Source organism: Lepisosteus oculatus, chromosome 1, assembly GCF_040954835.1.
Source record: "Lepisosteus oculatus isolate fLepOcu1 chromosome 1, fLepOcu1.hap2, whole genome shotgun sequence".
In the NCBI taxonomy this organism is placed as follows: domain Eukaryota; kingdom Metazoa; phylum Chordata; class Actinopteri; order Semionotiformes; family Lepisosteidae; genus Lepisosteus; species Lepisosteus oculatus.
The window spans coordinates 20,805,618-20,831,611 of NC_090696.1; the positions used below are offsets into that span (position 1 = coordinate 20,805,618).

General features: G+C 52.8%; 2 protein-coding genes across 3 annotated transcripts; both read right to left on the reverse strand.

Moving 5' to 3' along the window:
- Window positions 1–1,104: 1,104 nt before the first annotated feature.
- Window positions 1,105–8,555, reverse strand: endou (endonuclease, polyU-specific). 2 transcript variants are annotated; one of them, XM_069194424.1, is made up of 8 exons: window positions 8,387–8,553; window positions 7,484–7,606; window positions 6,605–6,770; window positions 5,872–6,077; window positions 4,112–4,225; window positions 3,907–4,013; window positions 3,001–3,143; window positions 1,105–1,587 (listed from the first exon to the last, which is right to left on the reverse strand). In XM_069194424.1, exons 1-8 carry the CDS (start codon window positions 8,445–8,447, stop codon window positions 1,473–1,475), a joined length of 1,035 nt encoding a protein of 344 aa, XP_069050525.1. In that variant the 5' UTR covers window positions 8,448–8,553; the 3' UTR covers window positions 1,105–1,472. The 2 variants fall into 2 exon arrangements, with proteins under 2 accessions (XP_069050525.1, XP_069050528.1); XM_069194427.1 differs by lacking the exon at window positions 7,484–7,606 and having other exon boundaries at window positions 8,387–8,555.
- A 796-nt stretch (window positions 8,556–9,351) lies between these two features.
- On the reverse strand, window positions 9,352–25,436 carry pfkmb (phosphofructokinase, muscle b). Its single transcript, XM_015344494.2, has 22 exons — window positions 25,244–25,436; window positions 22,830–22,903; window positions 22,379–22,456; window positions 20,316–20,505; window positions 19,383–19,548; window positions 19,172–19,216; window positions 18,555–18,663; window positions 16,598–16,693; window positions 16,421–16,513; window positions 16,188–16,313; window positions 15,586–15,650; window positions 15,340–15,403; window positions 13,099–13,245; window positions 12,934–13,004; window positions 12,737–12,824; window positions 12,189–12,341; window positions 11,780–11,944; window positions 11,240–11,301; window positions 10,979–11,090; window positions 10,787–10,886; window positions 10,449–10,554; window positions 9,352–10,057 (listed from the first exon to the last, which is right to left on the reverse strand). The coding sequence occupies exons 1-22, from the start codon at window positions 25,326–25,328 to the stop codon at window positions 9,910–9,912; spliced, it is 2,343 nt and encodes a 780-aa protein (XP_015199980.1). The 5' UTR covers window positions 25,329–25,436; the 3' UTR covers window positions 9,352–9,909.
- Between the last annotated feature and the right edge of the window lie 558 nt (window positions 25,437–25,994).

Sequence of the window (25,994 nt, forward strand, 5' to 3'; positions counted from 1 at the left end):
TGTTAGTACACTCGGCAGACCCCGCGTTATCCCTTTAGTCACCCCCAATCCGCCCTCCCCGAGGGCGCACAGATACTGCTGATCGGGCCAGCTGATGCGAATTAGTGGGGTGTGTGTGTGTGTGTGACTGACCCCCACACCCCCCTTTTCCACACTAATTTGAATCCGTATGAACCCCGCCAAGCCAGAAGTGCCGTTGGTGTCGCGGCGGGGGTCCGTGTCGCCATTGTTTCCTCAGCCCGAGACACATAAACTGCGATTTCAAGGCCCATTGAGCGCGCGATGGATTGTACCTAAACCCCCGAGCCGCCAGAGATAATCGATTATGCCCGCGCGACTCTAAATCTACCAGTAAATCGTTCGCTTGTTCTCGTGCGTTTGTAAATCAGCTTCAGAGAAAACGGATCTATTATTTCGTTTTCTCTGAAGGGCGTTTGTGTTTTCTAACGGAGAGGGTTGAAAGATATTTTTTTCCCGGGCTGGGTTTGGGAGGTGAACCAGGGTGACCGGTCCGCGCTTTGTTTGACTCTGCCCGCTGGAGTGGATGAGGTGCTCAGTTACCAACCGTTCAGTGGGACTGTGGAAAGGAAACCGCAGCAGCCTGCTTGCTCTCAGGAACTGCCCTCACTTAACCAACGAGATAATGTGGTGCAGCTGTCCACAGGTGGTCCAAGTCTCTTAAGATTGAGGACTTTAGAGTGACCATACGTTCTACCAGACTGTGATTCTCCGGGACCCGGGTCAGTACTGAGACCCGCTCCACTGTGGTTCTCCAGGACCAGGGTCAGTACTGAGACCCGCTGGACTGTGGTTCTCCAGGACCAGGGTCAGTACTGAGACCTGCTGGACTGTGGTTCTCCTGGACCAGGGTCAGTATTGAGACCTGCTGGACTGTGGTTCTCCAGGACCAGGGTCAGTACTGAGACCTGCTGGACTGTGGTTCTCCTGGACCAGGGTCAGTATTGAGACCTGCTGGACTGTGGTTCTCCGGGAACAGGGCTGGGCAGCCATATACTATACTGTTGTGTCCTACATTTTATTCACGAGACCGTACTTTCATGTGCAATTGCTGCCATAAAAAAAAAAACATTTAAAAAATTGCCTAATAAATTTGAAATCTTTATTGATTTTTTCAGTAATGTGAGAGGAGCCAGGAGCTGAGGAAGAGGGACTGCAGAGGAGTCAGAATGAGTGTGAGATGACAGGGAGAGAGTCTCTCCTATAATACCACGTTGCTAGAATTGTTTGTTGATGTTTACCAATTGTTCCTGCTTTGGGAACACTGCTTTTCATTGCCCATGTTAATGAAGCTTGTTGAATTAAGAAAAATGAATATCTCCCTTGACTGGGGTGCTCAGACAGTCAGACAGCGACAGAGTGGGGTGCTCAAAGGGTGGGGGTGCTCAGACAGTCAGACAGTGACAGTGGGGTGCTCAGAGAGTGAGACTGAGAGTCCTTAGAGAGTGGGGTGCTCAAGGAGAGACCGGGTAGGCAGAGGCGATGAATTTCTTTCCGTTTCCATAGAAGGAGTTGTCCCAGGTGTAGGTCTGGATGACCAGAGGTTTCCCTCCCAGACTGAGTCGGCACCTGGGGAACAATGCCAGGCAATCTGTGAAAGCTAGACGCACACTGGCACATTCACAGCCTGACACACACTGACACACACACACCCTACCACACACTGACGCACTCACAGCCTGGCACACACTGGCACACACACTGGTGCACACATACCCTAGCACACACTGACACACTCACAGCCTGGCACACACTGGCACACACACTGGTGCACACATACCCTAGCACACACTGACACACTCACAGCCTGGCACACAATGGCACACACACTGGTGCACACACACCCTACCACACAATAGCACACACACTGGTGCACACACACCCTACCACACAATAGTGCACACACACACAGCCTGGCACACACTGACACGCACACTGGTGCACACACCCTAGCACACAATGGCACACACACTGGTACACACACCCTACCACAGATTGGCACACACACTGGTACACACACCCTAGGACACAATGGCACACACACTGGTGCACACACACACTCTACCACACAATGGCACACACACTGGTGCACACACACCCTAGCACACAATGGCACACACACTGGTGCACTCACACCCTAGCACACAATGGCACACACACTGGTGCACTCACACCCTGGCACACACACTGGTGCACACACACCCTAGCACACAATGGCACACACACCCTGGCACACAATGAAATGCACACTGGCACACAATGAAATGCACACTGGCACACACACCCTGGCACACAATGACATGCACACTGGCAATCAATGAAATGCACACTTGTACACACACACTGGCACACAATGAAATGCATACTGGCAATCAATGACATGCACACTGGCACACACACCCTGGCACACAATGACATGCACACTGGCAATCAATGAAATGCACACTTGTACACACACACTGGCACACAATGACATGCATACTGGCAATCAATGACATGCACACTGGTGCACACACCCTGGCACACACTTTCACACAAAGGCATGCACACTGGCATACACACACAGACACTCACATATGCTGATATATTCACATTGACACACATGCTGTGACTCACACGCACAGTGGGAACAGATGTAAAAGGTCCACAGGTCACTCTGAATCACCAGCTTCTAAAGACTGGGAGTATCTGCACTCTGCTTGAGAAGCAAGCAAGTTTAGGTTCAAGTGAGGGACCTCAGCGCTCGAACATTGAGGAGTCTTGAAATCTGTGTAACAAATGACCTTTAAAACTGTTGACTTTCACAAATAACCTGCCTGGTTGCTCACCAACAACATGCAGCAAAGACCTTTGGTGGCAGGTGATCTTATGGTTCCCTCACTACGCCAGCTCTCAGGGGTCAGGGCTGGAGACCCCTGTTTCTTTCACACGAACGATTGACCGCATCGGGCAGGCAGGAGGGTGGGTGGACAAGAGACTCACTGCTTGCCCGGTCGCGCGATGTAGCACAGCGTGTAGAGGGCCAAGTCGAACTCCGGGCTGCTGCCAATCAGGGCAGAACCCACCTGCTTGAAGTAGCCGTCCCAGTTAAACTGCATGCCCAGCACATCGGGGTACCCTGTCCACTGCAAAGAGCAGGAGAAGTCAGGGGTCAGAAGACAGGGTAAGTGGTGGAGAAAAAGACAAGGCAGAGGGAAACAGAAAGCGAACAATGCAAGGACAGTTAGAAAATGTGGGACAGGAAGGGAGGTTTCCACAACCAGGAAAGACGTCAAATGTGCTGCATGGACATCCCAGAAAAGCAACTGTGTCCCAGAATGCACACTAATTACTATTGCTTGAGCGATACTGACACCTGCTGGCAACAACAAGGTACTTCACACTGGTGCAGTCAGACACAGGATGACATTTCAGCTCGGACACCCAATCCCAATGGTCCTAGCAGGGTTTTGAGCAACAGCAGCAGAAATTACAGCAGTAATAGCAATAGCTGCAACAGAATCAACATTATTAATACTCTGCAATTGAGCAGTGACAACAATAAAATCAGATTATTATTAACACTATACTTGGTGGTCTTGTGGCAGCCGTAACAGGAGGATTAGCAGTAACACATCACCGCACTACTGCTAGAAGTAACAACAGCAGTATTTACAGAAGTGGCAGCATCAGCAGCAGTACGAGTAATGCTGGGAGTAAGTGTGCAGTGGCCAGGGCCTCTGGACTCCGGGCTGCAGGGTTACGGGTTCAAATCCCAGGTGGGAAACTGCTGTAGCCCCCTTGAACTAGTTGCAAGACAGCATCACTGGGTCTCGTTGTAAATGATGAGTTCAATCTCAATAGACTTGTGTGGTTAAATAAAGGGAAAGCAAATGTCATCATACTCACGGGTCCGTCAAAGTTGTGGCTGTAGTAGTTGAGCAGCCCCTCTTTCTCCAGGAGGTAGAACTGGACCCAGTTGTGGAACCCGGAGACCTTCCCCTTCTTAATCTCCCCTTCAGACAGACAGACAGGCCATCTGTAAGACAGGCAGGGACACGCCGAGTCGTGCCCAATGCCCGGCCTCTCCTACAGGCACACAGGGCAGACTGACCTGCGAAGATGTGCTCGAACCCGCTGGAGTCGAGCTGGTTTTTGCCGCGGGAGTACAGGCCAAACCACATCATCTTCAGATCCTGCAGGAACTCCTCCATGGAGCTGTAGAGCTCTGAGGGCACAGACACACAGACACACTGCTGGGCACTGAGGGCACACAGACGGCCATTCAGATAGAATGACAATTAGAGAGAGGTCTAACTGCTGGAGGGAGAGACAGGACTCTGGGTATAGAGGAAGGAGGAGAGATAGAGACAGTACTCTGGCTGTAGAGGGAGGTGTAGAGAGAGAGACAGGACTCTGGCTGTGGAGGGAGGTGTAGAGAGAGAGAGACAGTACTCTGGCTGTAGAGGGAGGTGTAGAGAGAGAGAGAGAGAGACAGGACTCTGGCTGTAGAGGGAGGTGTAGAGAGAGAGAGACAGTACTCTGGCTGTAGAGGGAGGTGTAGAGAGAGAGACAGTACTCTGGCTGAGGAGGGAGGTGTAGAGAGAGAGAGAGACAGTACTCTGGCTGTAGAGGGAGGTGTAGAGAGAGAGACAGTACTCTGGCTGAGGAGGGAGGTGTAGAGAGAGAGAGAGGTGAGAGAGTGGAAACTCTGAACATGGAGATCTGTAGAATCATCCTCCGTGTGCAGAGAAAAACTCCTAACAACGGGTGCAGGGCCGAATTAGGCCAGTACCCACTATTGATAAACATACAGAAAAGAATATTAAAGTATTGGCTACACCTAAAAAACAGTGACCAAAATTCCTACCACCACAAAGCCCTGCTGAGCCAAGAGCTGAGCCCAAAACAGAGCCCCCTGAGCCAGCTGGTCCTGAGGCTCACCGACCTGAGCCACACCAACACTAACCAGCCTCAGGACAGCACTGCTAGAGCACCACAACCCAGACTCAACCACATCACAGCACAGATCAAACAGCAATATCTCACACACTGGGACACACACACACAAACACAACATAAACTAGAATGCTACAGAACCTTAAACAGACAATACACACTAGCTGAATATTTGACCAAAATAAAAAATAACAAACAGAAACAGACCCTGACGAAGTACAGGCTCAGTGACCACAACCTGGCCATAGAAACTGGGCGACACAGGCAGACCTGGCTGCCCAGAGAGGACAGGCTGTGCTCCCACTGCCAGCAGGGAGAAATAGAGACAGAGGTGCACTTCCTACTGCACTGTGACAGATACTCTGGGATTAGAGAAACATTCTTCCCGAAATTCAGAAATCTAATCCCAGAGTTCCCACACCTGCCAAAACCACAACAGGTCCCAATCCTACTGGGAGAGGGAGGAGGGAACTCAGTTGATCTGGCAGCCCAGTATGTGATCTCCTGTCACAGCCTGAGGAACAGTGAGTCTGTCTCCCAATAATGCTCCAGCCGAATACAGTATATGTCGATATTATATAATATGTCTTTGTTGTAAATGTCTGTAACATGTCTGTAGATTTTATTTTACTTCTATTTTTTGTTTTGTTCTATGTTAATTTTATTATTTTTATTTGCTTTGGCAACACTGATTGTACCTATCGGTCATGCTAATAAAGCACCTTGAATTGAATTGAATTGAATTGACAGTACTCTGGCTGTAGAGGGAGGTGTAGAGAGAGAGAGAGACAGGACTCTGGCTGTAGAGGGAGGTGTAGAGAGAGAGAGAGACAGGACTCTGGCTGTAGAGGGAGGTGTAGAGAGAGAGAGACAGTACTCTGGCTGTAGAGGGAGGTGTAGAGAGAGAGACAGTACTCTTGCTGAAGAGGAAGGAGTACAGCTCTTGGCCCAGCTGAGTGTTGCTGATTGCTTCCATCAGGAAACGTTCCTGCTCGGCCAGCTGCGCGGCGCTGAAGTTCTCCGCCAGGCCGGTCTGCCGTTGGTAATTGTCGAGCAGGGCGAGGAGCGCAGAGAACGTCGGCCTCGAGAACAGGGAGGCCTCGTCAACGAGGCTGAAGAGCCTGCCAGCGGGGCAGAGAGAGACAGAGGGACGGGGGTTCAGCACCGCAGACAGGCGGACGGACAGAGGGACAGGGGTTCAGCACCGCAGACAGGCGGACGGACAGAGGGACGGGGGTTCAGCACCGCAGACAGGCAGACGGACAGAGCGAGGGGGGGTTCAGCACCGCAGACAGGCAGACGGACAGAGGGACGGGGGTTCAGCACCGCAGACAGGCGGACGGACAGAGTGATACCAGAGCCTGAAGAGTGAGATCATAGAAGGATCAGACAGTGAGTGATACAGGCAGCAGGAGAGGGAGACAGGCACAGGAACAACGAGACGGGCTGAGAGTGAGACGAGCAGAGGGCTAATGATACAGGTTGAGAGGGAGTGAGACACAGTGAGGGAGTGAGACAGGCAGCAGGAGAGGGAGACAGGTACGCAGAAAGCGAGAGTCAGGCAGGAGGGAGGCGAGATGGTGGGTAGGAAGGGAGGGTACGAGCGGTAAGGGAATGTGGAGGAGCCGAGGGCATCAGCATGTCTCACGGGCCAGGAGACAGGTCCTGCTGGGTGTTGGTCTGCGAGCTGGACACCAGCGCCTGGGGGCTGATGACCAGCAGGGCCGGAGAAGCCTTGTTCTCATCCAGAGCGAAGAGCAGCTCGGCCACAGACAGCAGCTCCGCGTCCGTGATAGGGAGCGCAGAGGAGGCCCCTGGGAGAGAGGAGGGCACAGGAAGACGTGTGAAATAATCGCCGATTCCAGTTTGTTTAAAAGAGGAGGAGAGAGAGACTGAATGACGGAAAGCTGGGAATCGTTCAGGTACTGGCAGCCGGGTGAGTGTATGTCACGACCTTCCTCGCGCTGTGCTGTTCTGGAACAGGGCTGGCAGCCCTGCCCCTGGAGTGCCGCAGTTATCTCTGCCTTCAGTTCCATTTCGGACTTGAATGACTTGATTGAACCAAGGATCAATTACCAATTAACCAATTAACAACAATAAGTCCATTCACCTGTTTTTCAGATCAGGTGTTAATTGAAAAGGTGCCTCTAGTACTAGTGGGCGCCCCGCAGTCCAGGACAGTGTTGCCTAACTCTGTTCTAGAAAGCGTAGGAGGACAGGTGAGACACGGCGTCTAAAAGTCCAATTTAGAGATGCTACACAGCTGCATTTTCACTCAAAGGCCGTGTCCCTGCAGACACAGAGAGACGCCCCTCTCGCCCCCCCGCCCACAGACGGAGGGACGCCCCTCACTCCCTCCCGCACACAGACGGAGGGACGCCCCTCACTCCCCCCCGCACAGAGACGGAGGGACGCCCCTCTCGCCCCACCACACACAGACGGAGGGACGCCCCTCACTCCCTCCCGAAAACAGACGGAGGGACGCCCCTCTCGCCCCCCCGCACACAGAGGGAGGGACGCCTCTCACCCGTGCACACGCTCTGGTAGTCTGCGCAGCAGTCCCCGAAACGCTGGCAGGCAGGGTTGCACTGGCAGGAGGAGGAGGAATCTGTGCCGTAGCCACAGCGCCCCTCACAGGAGTCCAGGGAGTCTGGCGGGGACAACAGCACAGGAGCTGAGACTCGGCAGCACAGGGGCTGCACAGCACCGCCGGTCACACATTGCAAACCCAGGCGTGTGGAGCTGGCTTCCGTCCAGACCGAACTCTGCCAGGCACACAGCCCCAGCCTGTTGGCTGGTGATTTCAGGTGAGGCTGTGCTGTCGAAATGCAGGCTATAGCGCAACCTGCACACATCACTTTTTTGTCTGCCTTTTTGAAAGAAATCTCTGGCATATTTTCTTTCCTTCGGTTAATGAATTCCATCCATCGGTCCATCCTTCCATCTTCTAAATGCTTCATCCAGTACAGGGCAGCAGGGGAGCCTGAGCCTATCCCAGCAAGCAATGGGTGGAAGGCAGGGTCCACCCTGGACAGGACAGCAGTACATTGCAGGGCACACAGAGACACGCTCACATCAGGGCCAGTTTTCCCAGAAACCAGTTAACGCACCAGCACGTCTTGGGACTGTGAGAGGAAAGGACCAGCAGGAGAAAACCCATACAGACAGCAAGCAGCTCAGCAGTTGAGCCCGGAGCCCCAGAGTGAGGCAGGACTGCGCCACTGTACCACCCTTAGATGAACTCCCTTTCCTAAACTGCATGTCACATTAGTCTCTCCTGAAACAGTCTATACACCTCTAGGTAAAGAAAGACTTCAAACTACAGAGTACAGAACATCAAACTCAACCCTGAGCAGGGCAATTCCACACTGTCAGAACTGAACAGCATATCTTCCGGGTGTAGAAGAGAGAAAGACAGGGCTGTACTTACTGCCTAGGCTCAGAGCCTGAGCAGAGAGGCTGAGAGCGAGGAGCAGGAGGGTCTTCATCATCTTCGTCAGGACCCAAGCCGAAATCCTTACACACTAGATAATGCTGCTCCTTTTTATAGGGGCGAGCTCTGGCCAATCGCAGGGCTCCGAGAGCTGTGCTCTGTCCAATCGGGAGGTATCGGGTGTCATCTGACGGGGAAGGGTGAGGCGCCGGGAGATTACAGCAAGAATGCACAGGCAGACCAGGCAGACGTTCAGTCAACAACAAGTTACCGACTCCCTGAGCCTCCAGACCAGCACATGGTGTGTTGTTACACTACATGAGTGTCCATCAGAAGAACAGAGGTCCTACTAAAAGCATGACGTTTTCCTCTTGCAAAAGTCTTTCAAATATCCTGACTTTTACCAGGACCATACCCATCAGCAAAATGCATAAAAAAAAATTATAGGTCCCGTTTAAAGCTCCTATTAATGACTGACCACCAGGGCTGATAGGGAGCCTTAATCTTCAAGAGAAACGGGTCATGATGTCCCACAAACAGATTGTGCGAGAACAGCCTTGGATCCCAGGGGTGGCCTTGTTTCCCTGTTGGACTGTTAATCATTAGCGAGGGTGATGAGAAAGTGCGCACCTGTTAATGGGCCAGAGGTGACTGCAAGACAATCACAAATAAGCAGCAGGTCAGCAGGTTCCCTGTAGAGAGAGCAGAACACTACCCCCCCCATCCACCTGTGGCTCCTCATCTGAAACAGGATAAAGGCACCGCCCCCCCCCCCAACACACACCATCACAGTAACCCCCCCATCACACCCATCAACAGGGTTTCGGACTGGCTGGCGTCTCAGACAAGGATGGTCAGGAATTGGCTTCATGGGTAAAACCAAACTAATCCCTTGACCGACTCATTTCATACACAGATGAAGGGACACGGACAAGTAAAAAATGACCACAGGCAACATACTATTCATTAGGAGGTCATATTTAATGTGCTCCATCACAGCAGAGCATAGTCCTTGGTAAGAGAATACAAAGTTAACTAGCGAGCTCTATATCTCACACAACTGGCACAGAGGAAAAACAAAAGAGAGAGAGAGAGATAGAGAGACGGGGAGACGAGGCGGAATAAGACAGAGAACAGAGAGGACATTGCTCAGGCCAACCCTGACCTGAGCAGTCAAACCAAGAAGCAGCACAGACTCTGGGTCACGAGATCAGTTAAGGGCTCCAGGATGTCACAGCTGGGAGAGAGCCACACCCAGCCTGCCGTCTGAAAGATCGCAGCTACGGCTGGGTGCCCCGAACCCTGGTTCTGCCAGGCACTCGTTTCAATAACAAGCTCAGTTAATGATCTGGTTTGGAGACCAGAGAGCTGCAGGGGCTCCCCAGGCCTAAGGTTTGACACAGACCAGAGTAATCGAGCCAAGAGCTTGACGGTGCTCGCATGTACAAGGAAACAGCAGTCTCCCGCCCCCACCTCTGTCCAGGATCCTGCCCCCGTCCCAACATCCCCCAACACAGACTTCACTGGCCCTTCTCCACCACCCCCCTCTTCCGGATCACATGCTCCAGGTGAGCCTTTTCCGAGGTGTCCAGGGTGATCTGGTATTTCGCCAGGATCTTCAGGATGGGCCTTAGCTTCAACCACCACTGCTCCTTAGGGATACGATGCCTGGGAAAGGAGGGAGAGAGGAGGAGGTCAGAACGGTTGGACCCCCAAGACTGAATTTAAGGAAAGGGTGATGGAATGAGGGCAGGAGGGTGGTGCAGGTTAGCACTCCTGCCTCCCATCACTGGTGCCCTGGGTTCAATGGCGGCCCTGGGGTGCTGTCTGTGTGGAGTTTGCATGTTCTCCTCGGTTTGTGGAAGGTTAATTGGCCCCTGGGAAAATTGGATCTGGTGTGAGTGTGTGTCTATGCGTCCTGTGATAGACTGGTGTCCCATCCAGGGTGAACCCCACCTTGAAGCTGTTGCTCCCCCGAGACCCTAAGTCGGAAGCAGTGAGGAAATGAATGAATGGATAGATGGAGCTGGAAAGAGTCCGGTCGCGCAGACAAACTCACTCGAAGTCGGTTTGCTCCTTCAGCTCAGCCAGCGGCTGGAACAGGAGGGCTCTCTTCCGCATGCCCAGCACGCACGCCGAGTCGGGGGTGTTGGCAAACACGCGTCCTGAGAGAGGGAGAGACGGAGCTATTGGACACAGACACAGACACAGACACAGACACAGACACAGACACAGACACAGACACAGACACAGACACAGACACAGACACAGACACAGACACAGACACAGACACAGACACAGACACAGACACAGACACAGACACAGACACAGACACAGACACAGACACAGACACAGACACAGACACAGACACAGAGCGAGAGCCCAGCTGCCCCTCACCATGCCTGTAGCACTCCTTCAGCTTGTCCGTCAGCCACAGCACCGACCTGGCACCTAGCTTGGTGCCGAAGTTCCTGTCGAAAGGAGTGGGGGTCCCGCCCTGGCAAGGGGAGAAAGAGAACAGCGTGATCACGTGGCTCCCCCCCCCTGGCCCCCCCCTAGCTCGGTGCCACCCGGTGGGCTGCCGCAGACCTGCTGCATGTGTCCCAGGACGTTCTTGCGGCAGTCGAAGGTGCCCTTGCCCTCCTCGGAGTACAGGTTGAAGATGAAGTCGGTGGTGTAGTTCGAGTTGCACTTCTCGTTTCTGCAGACAGGGGGAGCAACAGGGCGTCAGCCCAGCACGGCCTTGGCAGGTCAGTAGTTAGTCTTAGAGCTGAACCAGCACGTCCCCGTTTCACCCAGGGGTTTGGTTATGGCAAAGCACAATAAGTGCACACAAACGGATGTCTGTACCTGAGGATCAGGCCTCTCTTGACTGTGGTCTTCATCTTCTGCACCAGGTGCTCCACATTCGTCTGCCAAACAAGACAGCGGCAAGTCACACACAGATCAGGCAGAGTGCAGGGGGCATGCCTCCAGTTCAGGGGCTGCAGGTTCAAATCTCAGCCCTCGATTTCTTCACGGAAGCCTTTGGCACTCTGATCCTTGCCGACACCATGGATTCAGTTATTCTGATCTCTTTTAAGGAGCTAATTAACTCAATTGTCCAATTAACAGCGGCAGAAACTCACCCAGATCAAACCACAAGGAAACGTGTACAGGATTTGAAGCTTTTCTCACAGAAGCCCTCCACCCCCAGAAAGCACTAGATAATTAAGATCCTCAACTAGATGCCACTAAATTAACAATTAACTGCAGAGGCTGCTCGACTTTGGGAATTCCCCACCCAGAATTCCAAGATCGGATTTCCCAAAGATGTGGCCTTCAGATCATTTCTAGACGGACAGCCGCCTCCTGAAAGCAAAGGAACGGGCGCAGGGAAGGTGAGCGGACCTCCAGGTCGTGGATGGTGAAGGGATCCTCGAAGATGTAGGCCGCGTCCGCGCCCGCCGCCAGCCCCGCCATGGTTGCTAGGTAACCGCAGTACCCGCCCATGGTCTCGACCAGGAAGACACGGCGCTTGGTGCCGGCGGCCGACTGCTTGATTCGGTCGCAGGTCTGGGGGGCGGGGATGAAGAGAGAAAGAGGGGACACGGTCACAACAGTCACCAACTGTGGGTCACATGCTTGTGTGCCAAGGGGGCGCCATGCCAGTGTTTGAGGGGTGACAAATAAGGCCATGTGGGGAGCCCACTTTCTGGAGTGGGGGTAGTGTCCAGTTCTGGTCCCTGGGGGGGGTCAGTGTGTCTGCGGGGTGTCCAGTCCTGGTCCCTGGGGGGGTCAGTGCGTCTGCAGCACTCACATTAGTGATGGTGTTGAGCGCGGTGTCCGCTCCGATGCTGAAGTCCGACCCGGGGACGTTGTTGGACACTGTGGCGGGAATGATCACGAGGGGGATGCACAGCTCCTCGTATTTCTCCCGGCCGCTCACCAGCTCCAGACCTCCAGAGAAAGCCTGGAAGGACAGGGGAAAGAGGGACAGGGAGGAATGGAAAGCCCAGTCAAGAACCTCTGGTGCCAGTACAGATCGCTTCAAACATGCAAGAGAGACCGTCTGAGGGGCCGACGTTTATCCTTCCAAGACATAAGAAGGGGGATAGAACAGGAGACTGGGAGGAGGAGGAGATGATGCGCTTACAGTATATACAGTAAACACAATTGATCACTGAAAGTAGGAAGGGAAAATAATGAATGGAACTGAGGAATAAGGAGATTGGGATAGTGGGCACGAGCTCCATCCCAAATGTCTAAAAAAGAATGACGCAGATCTCGGTCACTTCTGGAACTGGGGACCTGTGCCGCGCAGGGCCAACTGCAGCAACGCGGTTCCGCGCAGCCCCGCCCCCTCACCTCAAAGCCCCCGATGATGACCAGCGCGTGGATGTTGAACTTGGCGATGTTCAGGCTGATCTCCTCCAGCGTCTTGCCTGGGAGGACTCTGGACAGAGTGAGACAGACCGCGACAAACAGGCTTGTTTCAAACAAACAAAAATCAACCCATCAAACCCTCCGGATGTGGAGCAGAAGGCAGAGGGCCAACACCTCACCTCTTGGTGCCCAAATTGGAGCCCCCTTTCCCCGTCCAGCCGCCCACGCCACCCCAGCCGATGGGCTCAATCTGCGAGCAGACGGAGAAGAGATTACTCGGCGCCTCTCGGGGGCGACGCTCGCCGCTCTGATCGGGCCCGGCAGAGCGCAGGCCGGAGCCGTACCTGTCCAGTGGCCAGCCCCTCGAAGCCGTCGTGCACCGCGAGCATGTGGTGCCCCTGGATGATGCCAATCCTGACGGCCGAGCGCACTGCCGCGTTCATGCCAGCGGAGGGCGCCCCCACATTCATGATGGCGATGTTGAAGTTGCTCTGTTTGGGAGAGAGGGCATACGGAGAGAGACAAAGTCGGCACAGGGGGCTTCTGCATGCCTGGGGCACAAATCTGTCCTGAGGCGGGACGTCCTAAATGAGATCCTATCGTTTGGTCAATCAGTTCCAGAGATCTCGTCCATAAGGCAAAGGTCTCTAAGCTGACCGGAGATTTTAAAATTGATCTGAAATGGAATTCAAACAAGGTGGCATGGTGGCACAGTAGTTAGCACTGCTGCCTCACAGCCGTGGGGTCCTGGGTTCAATTATGGACCTGAGGTGCTGTCTGTGTGGAGTCTGCATGTTCTCCCTGTGTTCACATGGGTTTTCTCCAGGTGCTTCGGTCCAAAGACATGCAGGCAGGTCAACTGGCTTCCGGGAGTATCGACCCTGGAGTGAGAGTGTGTCTGTGTGTGAGCCTTGTGACGGACTGGCGTCCAGTCCAGGGTGTACCCTGCCTTGTGCCCACTGCTTAACAGGCTCCAGCTCCACACGATCCTGAACTGGTTAAGCTGTTAGAAAATTGATGTATGCATGGAATTCACGTGACCTCTAACCTTCAGGCCTCCACCCCATTTAGTAAATAAAATGCTTATAAAGAATAACTATTGGAAAACCTACAAGCTTGTGGAAATGTCAGGTTTTGACATTTTGCATTTACCAATAATACTTATAGTTACTACTTATTTTTGTTAACAGGCTTAACGTTCCACAATGTAACATTCTACATTGATCAGCTGTTCAGTCAGTCTGACTGATGATCTGTTCGATAGGGAACAAGGATTACACCGTACATTTCTGCCAAGGTATAAGGTATGCTAAATCAGCTCTCTCAGTCTCAAGGCAGGTTACACATCCCCTTTGTCTCAGTGAACAGAGTATTATGGTCATCTTATCCAAACACACATTCCCCTCTGGTATCCCAGCCTCACACCCTCATCCCACATGCCATCCAACATTGCCCCTAAATCAGGATTAAACTGCAGAAACAGCAGATGCTTCCTTGAGTTAAATGGAAAAGTTCTTATAATGAAGCCAACAAGAACGCAAAAGCCAAATGTCTTTTTTTGTTGAAACAAATGTGGTTTCATTGTTGCTCCATCCATCCATTAATAATAATGTACACTTATATAGCGCTTTTCTGGATACTCCACTCAAAGCGCTTTACAGGTAACGGGGATCCCCTCCACCACCACCAATGTGCAGCATCCACCTGGATGATGCGACGGCAGCCATAGTGCGCCAGAACGCTCACCACACACCAGCTATCAGTGGGGAGGAGAGCAGAGTAATTTAGCCAGTTCATAGAGGGGGATTATTAGGAGGCCATGATTGGTAAGGGCCAATGGGAAATTTGGCCAGGACGCCGGGGTTACACCCCTACTCTTTTTGAGAAACGCCCTGGGATTTTTAATGACCACAGGGAGTCAGGACCTCGGTTTTACATCTCATCCGAAGGACGGCGCCTGTTTACAGTATAGTGTCCCCGTCACTATACTGGGGCATTAGGACCCACATGGACCGCAGGGTGAGCGCACCACTAACACCTCTTCCATTAACATCCCGTTACTCCTGGTGAGTATCCCAGTGATAAAGAGGCACTAGGCAAAAGCCAGGACCGCACTATGGATGGGATGTCAGTCCACCTCTGGGCACAAGCACAGACACAAGGACAAATCAGAGTCTTTGAGCAACCAAGGCTGCTCCGTCTCAGTTTCTGGAGGTAAGAGAAAACCCATTCAGTCCCAGAAAGAACATGCAAACTCCAGAAAGAAGGTCCCCCAGGCCAAAGAGTTGTGAGACAGCAATGCCAACCAACCTGCCCTTACACTATCCACACGAGTGATTAACACATGCTACAATAAGAGAACCTGTTAGATAAAGTAGCCAGTGACAGGTGTCCAGCAAGTTGAAACATGCAGGCTAAGTAGGAGCTGCTCTCATAGACGAGCCAGTCTCGCTAGCATATTGGTGCTCGTTTCTTATGGATACATTGATGCCACACACCCAGTCAGTTTCAGGGCTGAAAAATGCAAACAGATTCTGGGCAGGAATGATCCCACAACTACAGAGCCCGAGAGCTGCAGTTCCTACCTTCCCCTCTGGGGGGCGGATGTGAGCCAGCAGTTTGTAGGTGTTCCAGTTGTTTTCAAAGCTCCTGCAGAGAGAAGAGAAAAGATAACAGCTTGACGACACATCCTAGATTAAATGCATTGCTCAACATCGTGGACGAAGCAGAACGCTACAAGGCACAATAAATCAGGTTATCAATTCAGCGACAGGCCAGAGCCGAGAGCGAGACTCAAGGATGCTGGGATTGGGAAGCCCTGCGCCACTCACCGTCCTCTGAGTTTGATGGCATCTTCGAAACGCCCCTCCGCCATTGCACGCGTCACATCCTTTGTCTGGGAGAGAGGCAGGGCAAGATGTCAAAGGTCAGAGGTCACCGCTGGTGGACTCGGACCTGGACAGCAGCCCTGAGGCCCGAGCCATGGACAGCTGGGTTCTGGATTTATAAATTCCTACTTCCCCTTCTCCTTCTGACGAGATGCTCCTTCTTCCCAAGGTTGGGAAATCACTTTATACACTACGGTTGTGAACCCAACTAAACAATACTGTTATCTGTAAGCCATTTCTTTTCTAAGCTGGGGTAAAAATTCATTATTTTTCCAATCGCGACCAGCTAGAGAAGACAGATATTCACCCAGCTTGCCACAAGTTCTGACACTGTGTGAGTCAGAAAATCCAGAGGGAATCCCTGGTCCTGTCTGGGTACAGACAGAAGCTGGGATCTGACCTGCCACGCCTGGCCCATAATAGTTCAATCCACGTGACACCAAAGTGTCCTGGGCTCCTGAAAGTCATTAGGGCTGCAGCTCAAGAAACAGCACCTTGCAGGGTGAGGGGGCGGGGCCAGGATATAGTGAGGGGGCGGGGCTTACCACTTGCACACACTCCATCAGTGGCAGACGGACGGCCTGGTTGCCAGAAAGACTGACCACACAGGCAGGGGTGTCTGGAGTGGCCTCCAGCAGAGCCATGACCGACTCCACTCCCATCCTGCTGCCCTGAGAGAGACAGAAAGAAAGAAAGAGAGAGAGGTTACAGCCAATCACCCATAAGCCTTATGAGAGGCGGCGGGCGGGTGAAGAGGAGGAGGAGGAGCCATCAGTACCAGAATGCGGTCGAAGGCAGAAGGGGTGCCCCCTCGCTGGACGTGGCCCAGGATTGTGACCCGAGTGTCATAGCCGAGCCGTTTCACCACCAGCTGGAAAGAGAGAGGGGGGTGGGGGGAGTTAAGAAACGCAACCTCGCAGCGTGACAGGTCGGAGAGACTGGAGGCCACACTCACATTCTTGACACACTCGGAGGTGATGGGCTTGCCGTTCTTGTCAATGGCGCCTTCAGCCACGATGATCACGTTCAGCCGTGAGCCCCTGCCTCGCGTCTGGGAGAGAGACGACAGTCAGGGATGAAAGTGTGCAGTGATGATGGGCTCAGACAAGATGGCAGATCTGGTCTGAACTACATTACCCAGAAAGCTATAGAATGGGGCAGGAAATTACCCTCCACCCTTAGTTACCTGACCAATTGGAAGAAGACAAATTGTTTGGATGACAGTAAAATAACAGGAAGTGGAGACTTCCAGCGGCTGTTGACCTCTGCTGTGCTCGAAGAGAGCAGAGGCTCAGTTATGTGTTGAACCACAGGGAGAAGGCAGCTTGGGAGTTGACTGACGAGAACATGGACTGGGTACAATTAACTTTTTGGAACCGATTCAGAGAACACCTCACTTTGGATGCTGGCCAGCAACTTAGCTGGATTTAAAGAGAAGACATGGAGTGTGGAGTATTGCAACTAAAACGTGTCGTTAGAGTTCAAAGAAGAGCTTCGGTTTAGTTTTACTACACTGAATAAATAAAGAGCAGTTTTAAATGTGGCTGTGTCCGTTTCCTGAGACCCACTTATTAAAACATACCTGCAACCACACTGCAACCCTGGCTCTGTCACAGCCTCGTTTCTAAACCAGCCATCTAACCCCATGCCTGTGCATCCCTGAGAACCCCTTGCTTTCATGACTCAAAGTCCAAGAGGTTTTTCTAGCATCACTGCTGAACTACAGTGTTGACAAATCAAAAAAAATTAAGACATAACAAGAACATAATATTATTTGAGAGCCTCACTCTGTTGCTCAGTCTGTGACAGGAGAGACACGCTGGGCTGCCCCTCTATTGACTGGTAGCCGTGGGAATACTGGGATCAGATTCATTGCATTTGTAAAGAAGAATGTTTGTCTTCCCTATAGCTAGTGGTCAAAGCTCATATCATTTGCTGTTCGCATTTGGAAAATTCACATCACAAAAGGACTAAAGACAGTAAGTTGCAATTTAAGTGCTTGTTTAGCTGAAACAGAAAAGCAAATGAGGATTTTAGATGATTTACTCTGGTTAATCACACTCAACACACAGGATAAAAAAAAGGCAGGGAAGAGGAAAAAAAAAAGGAGAGAGAGAGAAGGTAGAGAGACAAGAATCAGCATCACCTTTCCTTCTCTAAGCTTGTGCCAGGTGAAAAGACCTTGTTTTGATCAATCTAGGAGACCAGGTTGTGGCTGAGGAGTCAATGCTCTCCACTATGCCTCTGTGCCATGCTCCTGTCCTTTTCATTTCAAGAAATCTGGACTCTTATTGCGAAATCCTCAGGCCAAAAATGTTATTAGGATGCAGTGCATTGCAGAATAGGGAAGCTTTGGGCATCAGTGTTGTAGGAAGGGGGTTTAGTGCTGGGTCATATTCTTTTATTTAGGATGCAGGGTATTCCTCCTGCTGGCCTGTTTAGGTGTTGTGTAGGATATCAGGTTACAGGGTTAGCAGTCTGGGTTTCTGGGGCTGTAGAATTTAGTATATCTCTGAGATACTGCTTTTATATGTAGGGTAGGTGTTATACGTTGTGCGTTACAAAAGTAAACAGTCTATGTTACTGTTTTTTTTTAAATGTACCTATGGCTCAGGTACATTTTTCAGGTCTTTGGTTTTAATAGTTTTATGTCCAGCTTTCCCCAATTTTATAACTGCATATTTCTTTAATTGGGAACTTGGCAATATGGTGATATGTATTCTCTACATGAGCAGCTCAAGAATATAGTGCAAGCAGCAAATGAGCAGTTTTGCACACTCAGTAGAAAGCAGGTGCAGTGTGAGAGCAGCAGGCAGCGAAGGTGCAAACAGTAGAAAGGGGGTGCAGTGTGAGAGCAGCAAAGGTGCAAACTTTTGCACACTCAGTAGAGTGTGGGAGAAGTCTCGACGCACCTCGCTCAGCCTCCTGCACAGGTGATCCTCCCAGTTATCCTCAGGGGGCATCTCGGGGATGAAGACCCAGTCAGCCCCACAGGCCAGAGCTGTCACCAGGGCCAGGTACCTGACGCACAGACGGAGACTTCCCTAGAGCAGGCTCACTCCAAGTCAGGGTTTCCCCAACTGGAAAAGTCTCCACGACTACACTAAGGCAAGCAGTCTCTTCTACTGGAACAGTCACCAACCATCCAGGAATAACAGCACCAGGCGTAACTTATCCACCTGGAAGATGCTGGTGTTCACTTCCCCTTGGGTCGTAATTACATAAGACCCGTCTGGATCATAAGTCCGCCACCCAGCCACGTTCTGAAGCCAATTAACCTGCCAGCAAGTCTTTGGACTGTGAAGCACCCAGAGGAAACCCATGTGAAAACATGGATCATAACTCAGTTCAGCCCATTCACTCTTTAGCTCCCAATCTGTTGCCAGGTGTAAACCCTGCAGGTCTCCAAGGGGCTCTGAGGACTACAGGTTCTTAATCTTCACCTGCACATTCAAAACCACATTCAGGCACACAATGAGAGTATCGTATAACAAACGTTTAAAAGCGATCCGTCATCACGATGACTCACCCGCAATGTCTCCCCATCACTTCCAACACGAAGGTCCTCTGGTGGCTGAGAGCAAAGACAGAAAGACCTGATCAATCAACTGAGCCGTCAGGCAGCCAATGAACCGACAACTAACGGACAGCTTGGAAAGCCCTGCGGTTCATCCTTTTGACCCATGCAACTTCTCACGGCTTGACCGAGCTCGTGTATCGGAGCCGACCGCCAGCCCCACCTCTGCGCCGTTGTGGTGATGGCGTCCACCACCTCCATGATCCGGTGCAGCGCGGAGTCGGTGCCGATGGTCATGTCGGTGCCACAGAAGTCGTTGTCGATGGAGCCCACCATGCCCACAATGTTGAGGTGGGAGGAGCGCCTTGCCTCTTCCGCAGTGATCTTGCCTGGGAGAGAGGGACAGTAACAGGGAATGAGGTGGGATTGTGGGATTGTGGGACGGGAGGATGCTGTACCAGGCCGCCGAAGGGGAATTTTGACGGACTAGGGACTCCACGCTGGAGTGCGAGAGGATACTACAAGGGGAGAATGAGTGGGAGTCCATCATAAACATTTTAAAAAGGTTTTAATGACAAGCAGCGGGGCGTCCCGAGCTTGTAAAGCTGCTTATTCGAGCGCAGGCAGAGCTCTGTGGTCGCAGGTTCGAACCTGGGCTCTGTCACAAACCCACTGTGTCAGGTTTCCCCAGGCAGTGGTGCACAGAGGAGAGGATGTGATTAGTCGGCCAGGACTGTCTCAGCTCTCAGCGAGCCCTGTACTCCTGGGAACTGGCAGGCATGCAGTAGTGTCAGTGAGGGACGCGCCTCTCCTCCAATCAGTGAGCTGATCCTCCAGCAGGGGGACGTGCCTGCTGTGACATGTGACTCAGAGGTGGGCGGAGTCAGAATGTCAGCACTTCCTCTTCCTCCCCACAGGGCCACAGGGGCTGTAGTTGTGAGCCATGACATGAAAAAACACATAATCCACGATTCCAAACCGAGTGCAGAACAAAAGTAACCGGGGAGAGGAGAGCAAGACAAGAGCCCCAGGAGAGGGCTGGTGCTGGACCGGGATCAGGAATGTCACGCACTATTCGGGTGTGACTGGACTGTGTCATGCTGGGCTGCGTGGTGTCCCAGGCCAGCACGTGCCACCCCAGGCCGCGGGCACTCACCCGTCTTCACCAGGTCGGCCAGCAGCTCGCTCCACTCCGAGCGGAACTGGTTGGCTCCGGTGAGGCTGCCGTCGCCCCCGATGACGCACAGGTTGGTGATCCCCAGCTTCACCAGGTTACAGGCGGCCTTGGTGCGGCCCTCTCGGGCGCGGAAGTCCTGGCACCGGGCGCTGCCGATGACCGTGCCGCCCTGCCGCGCAGCGGGGGAGAGGGAGAGAGGGCATGAACCGACTAGATCTGGAGAAAAACAAGCGCGTGAGGGAGCGATTGCGTTCCGGGGCTCAACCGCTGGAGACCTCTGCTCCGATCGCAGTACGGAAGGCCAGCGCAGGGGGGTTCCCCAATTCTAGCCCATGAAGTGATTCCCTCCACATTCTGGGCTGTGGGCACTAGCCGACTGTGACTGGGATCGAACTGGCCAGTGTATCCCTTGTTCCAGGCTCAACAGCGCCCCCTGGTGCAGACCCCCCCCAGTCTCTCCCCCACTGCCTCAGCCCTGCTGCCGACACAGTGGGTACCAGTGCAGATGAAAGCCAATGAGCGTGACCACGCCAACTGGGCGCACTTACAGCTTCCTGCACCAGTACAAGGAATACTGGTTATTCCATCCATTTTGTAACTGCTTTATCCAACATGGCAGGGGAACTGGAGCCTATCCCAGCAAGCAACAGGTGCAAGACCAAATACTCCCAGGATGGGACGCCAATGCATCAAAGGGCATCAGTGCATACAAACTCCACACAGATAGCACTCCAGGAACCCGAGAGCTGTGAGGCAGCAACATTAAGGACTGCGGCACTGTGCCGCCAAGGCGTGAGTATTAATACTTCTCTTGTGGTCACCATCACACCCTGGCATTCTCACATGACTCCTGGCTCCCTCCCCCCGCCAACACGGAGGAGGTTGGGTTACAGAAACCCAGAGCCCAGGGTCAGTGTGCAAAGGTCAGAGGGTGATGGCCGGCGAAAGAGATACCGTGCACCCTGGGGTAACCGTGTGCGGTTTTGTATTTGAACTGGGTGACCCAGAAAGGTTTGCAATGCTGGAAACAAGCTCTGGCCCTCAAGGACCACAGGACCTCTATCAGGTAAATACAGGGACAATTCAGTCCAGTTCACTCCCCCCACTGGGTCACGCTAGCCCAAGAGCAGCCAAGGGACCAGGTTCCCCAGTACTTCAGTGATGGGGTGCACAAGATGTGTGCATCCAAAGGGCACCACCATCAGCACAAGAACAAAGTGGTCCCACTAAGATAACTCCTGAAAGACAAAGTGGGAACATCCCAACAACAGACAGAAGTTCATATTTGCACTAAGACTGCTTGTTTGGGGTCTAATTTTCACACCGTGTGGAGCTTCATTCTGGAGGAGAAGAGAATGGTGAATCGGTACCACTCTCTCCACGTCACAGTCTTACTCAAGGACAGGGGCACAAGTGTGTGCAGAGTTTTACTCCTCCCGGGATTCTGCAGTGTTTTCTCAGCCCAGCCCCACACACAGACAGACCTGGTGTGCAAAGGTGAACTTGTGAATCAGTTAGAAAGGAGCTGTAGCAGTCTCAGCCCTTGTGCTAAATCAGCAGGTTACTGACTGTAGAGGACAACACTGACAGCTTCTCCTAGCTCTGCAGACACACTGACCCCCCCAGGAGCAGGACTGGACACCCTGCAGACACACTGACCCCCCCAGGACCAGGACTGGCCACCCTGCAGACACACTGACCCCCCCCCAGGACCAGGACCGGAGACCCCACTCTTAGTCCGTCTCTCCCCTTAGTGAAGACCTGTGAATCAGTTAATATTCTTTGTTGTCGTTGTTGTTGTTTTTTCTTTATCGTCACAGAAAAAGCCCTCTTTTAATTCAAATGTGAAGTTCGGTCCATTAGGTGTTCTGTGCACGTTACTTGGAATCGGCACAGGCACAAATAAGGCGTTTGTGTTTTCCCACTGCAAGGGGCTGCTCTCATCTATGTGTTTTCCTTCAGCTGCAACAGTTAAGGAACCGGCAGGAGCGGTCGTGCGTGTGGGGAGCCTGTGTCCAGCAGGGGTCACCCCTGAGCCTCACCAGCTGCAGCATCATGGACACGCTCTCCCAAGTGGCTGGGCGAATGTTGTGCCCTCCATCCACCAGGCCCTGGTAACCCTGCGGACGAGACAAGGAACAGAGACGCAGTAAACACAGAGACAGCTCCCATAAAGACGCTATAAATAGACGTGTTGATATGTGGCATGTGACCTCTTAAGTGCACAAATGGAAACGGTGTGGGAGTACATTTAAAACCAAGGACACGTGGCACTTTACATCAAGGGTGGCGGTAGAGTGGAACAAGCTACCCAGCCATGTAGATGAAGCCGAAAGCCTGGTTTACGTCAAGTAGATCCTCAGCCCAATGAGCTACTAACAACCAAACAGGCCAGAGGGGCTCCTCTCTCTGTCGACCTCGCCTGTGATCATGTCGTTTTAAGATGGGTGATGAACGAGGGCCCAGCAGGCCTGCACCGAGCGGGACACTGACCTCATGCACGAAGAAGACCTTGGCTCCGCAGTAGATGCCGACTCGAACCGCGGCGCGCACCGCGGCGTTCATCCCTGGAAAAAAAAAGGAGGTGGGGGGTCAGACTGGAAGCCTGCCACTCGGAAGAGCTGAAATATTTTTTAATCAAAATATACGTTTTTTCCATAACAACAGCTCACAAAAGAAACATCCTCACAAATTGGTAAACTTCGCATGCAATGAAAAGCGCTCCAGTCGGCGGTGATTGTCCATTATCGATCTGTGCAAGTGGATGATGGGGCTGGAATGGCGCCATTACAGAGACCCTCCCAGCCCTCCCACTTGCGTTTGCCCATCAGTCCCTCTACAGGGCCCACAGTCCTTTTCAGCGCTCCCCCTCGCCGTGGGGAAACCCCATTTGGCGACATCGCGCTTCATCCTCCTTCTGAGGCCCGCCAGGCTCGGAACCGACTCGGAATACCTCGAGCGCACACCTTCTCCATCCCTTCCCAGATCATCCCCCTCTCCGACTCCAGGGCTCCATGCTCTTTTCTGACAAGAGCCGTCAGTTTAGGCCGTTCCCCTGCCCCACTGATGTAAGTCCACCCCTCAACTGTCTTAAGGGAGGTCCCCCAAAGTGCCCCCCCACCGAACCCCCAAGTCATTCACGAGCAGCGAGAGGGCAGGGGTCCTGACTCATTTCCGAAGTTTCTGCTCTGGTGTTCCAGAGATTAGGATTGGGAATTAGGGGCCGCACTGCAGCCAGCGCAGGGCGAGGCGACTGTCGTGCTGTCCCATCATGCACCGTGCAGCTGGAGTCCGCGTGTTTGGGGCACCATGGGGAAGGTGTGCTCGCCTCTATTGTCACACGAGCACACCACAGTCCCGTGCACTGGGCGCCACGTCTCCCTGTCCCCCGGCGCCCTCCGAGAGGGATCTCGGAAAAGGCCACGCGCCTGGGTTGTATTACAGCTGCTGCCCCCACCCGCCCCAGTCAGTGACAGTGACTCCTGTTTCAAGATCAAGAGCAGCTGAGCTCTTAGAACAACCAACCCCCCCCCCTCTGCCCTCCACAGCGCTGCCTCATACCACAGAAAGGTCATGGCACTAAACTTAGAGCAGCAGAACAGACTGGGAGGTCGGTTAAAGCAGGAAAGGGCAAAGAAAAATCCAGTTTCCCGACAAATGAAAACGACACCCTCCCCTCCGCCCTGCTCCACGCCGGAGATCTCGGCCTAAACCAGACAAAACGACGGCATGGAGGATAAAGGTCAAAGGTTGTCGTGCCACAGTGCATCCCCAGTGCTCGGACCCTGAATCCCTGATCGCAGCACCAAACACCTGTACAGCCAGAGATCTGGTTTCTGCAGCAGGCGACACTCGGAGTTCACTGCTCTGCCCTGGCAGGGAACGTCAAGACACAAACGCCGCTACATATCCCGTTATCCCAGGGACCATGATCCCACGATCCCTGGTTCGTAGCCGAGCAGGGACCCTAGCACTGCTGCTGGCAACAACACCAGCCACGAGAAAGAGACACAGGATGCCTCTTGCGTATATAGCACCTTGGGACTCAAATCTTTCCTGGCTGACACAGGCAGACACCAAGACTCCCGTCAAGAGCTTCTTGATCCTGATCTGCAGAACCCCCTAGTATCCTAGATTCAGACCAATTAAATAATTAAGAACTATTAGTTAACTGGACCGTTACATTTTCTAGACTGAATCACTAAAAATCCCACCATCCCTACAGAAAGTCAATAATGACTGAAACCTCTTTAGAGCCATAAGTAATCGTAAAGGTCTAATTTAAAAAGACAAGACTTTCAATTGATTAGCAGAGAGCTACTCTATAATATTAAAGTTGTTCAAAAAGAGTAAAAGAGCCAGCAGAGACTGGGGTCATGATGCCCCACTTCACCCCCGACTAAGACAAGAGTGCACCTCAAGCGCTCTTTTCCCACGCTCACAAGCCTACAAGACCAAGCCCACAGGGGAAGACAGACCATGAAACGTGTGGGCTCACACTGCTGCACACTCTCATGCAGAAGGGTGCTGTTAGCAACAGTCCTGGGGGAGGGGGGCAGGACTGAATCCTGGCTTTCGCTCTGTTCCTTAATGGATCCGATTAGCGATGTTTTTTTAAGCAGGTTAGTGAAAAGAGCCGAAGAGCTCGGCATCAGTCAGCCTTCTGATGAAGAGGATTAAACCCACAGAACAGTCTGCAGCTGGACTAGACAGGCAGAGGAGTGAAGGTGACAGATCACACAGAGGAGACGATGTCTGAACACACTACTGGACAGAGAGGGACAGATACGAACGCACAGGAGACGAGATCTACACAGCTAGCTGGGACAACGCAATGCACAGATCTACAGTCGCCATCAGTCTGGCAGAAGGCAGTATTCGGGGACCCCCACGCCCCCCCCACTGACCTTGTGCGTCTCCCCCCGAGGTCAGCACGGCGATGGCCTTGCCCTCCCCCATCCTGGTGGGGTCCACGGCGCTGGGGCTGGTCATGGCGGAGTCCGCACCTGGGCGACGCAGGAAGGAAAGAAAAAGAGAGAGAGTGGCGGACGAGCCCCTCTCCGATCAGCTCTCTCCGGCAGAGTGGAGGACCGAGTCTCCTGGCAGACAGGGGTATCGCTTTCGAGAGCGCACACACACACACACCACCGCCCCCCGCCTCTCACACTCACTGAGCTATGAATAGCGCCCGGCCTTCCCTGGCTCCGCTTGAGCCAGACCACTGCTTCACTGCTCTGTTTTACACCCTGACTGCTTCCCCCAGCACGCAGGCTCCACACAGACAGGACACGAGCGAGGCCCCTGACCAACCCCAGGCACTCCCAGCTTCCCGCCTATCCTCGGAGTCCTCAATCCGGCTGATTTTCCCCGTCGCACGGAACCCCGGTTGAAGGTTTCCAGTCAGGGTTGTTCTAATCGGAGCACTTTCCCATCTCCTCAGGGAGAAGGAGTTACAGGGACTTGGAAAAACTGCCGAATCACAATAAGGAACGTTTGAGATTTTAGATAAAAATCCACCACAACAACCCACCAACTGAGAGATTGATCATTTCTTCCCACATATGTAAAAAGAAGAGATGAGTTGTTGCTTTTTACAAGCAACACAGCTACAATTGAGATATTACACATACTTTCACTACATGAGGAACCCACCACTAC

Coding starts and splice junctions, on each gene's coding strand:
- endou (XM_069194424.1), bottom strand. CDS start 8,447: ATGATGAAGACCCTCCTGCTCCTCGCTCTCAGCCTCTCTGCTCAGGCT. Junction 6,771..7,483: donor CTACCAGAGCGTGTGCACGG/GTGAGAGGCGTC, acceptor CCTCTCTCCCAG/GGGCCTCCTCTGCGCTCCCT. Junction 3,144..3,906: donor GCCACAACTTTGACGGACCC/GTGAGTATGATG, acceptor TGCTCTTTGCAG/TGGACAGGGTACCCCGATGT.
- pfkmb (XM_015344494.2), bottom strand. CDS start 25,328: ATGACCAGCCCCAGCGCCGTGGACCCCACCAGGATGGGGGAGGGCAAG. Junction 15,404..15,585: donor GCCATCAAACTCAGAGGACG/GTGAGTGGCGCA, acceptor TTCTCTCTGCAG/GAGCTTTGAAAACAACTGGA. Junction 12,825..12,933: donor TCCAATTTGGGCACCAAGAG/GTGAGGTGTTGG, acceptor CACTCTGTCCAG/AGTCCTCCCAGGCAAGACGC.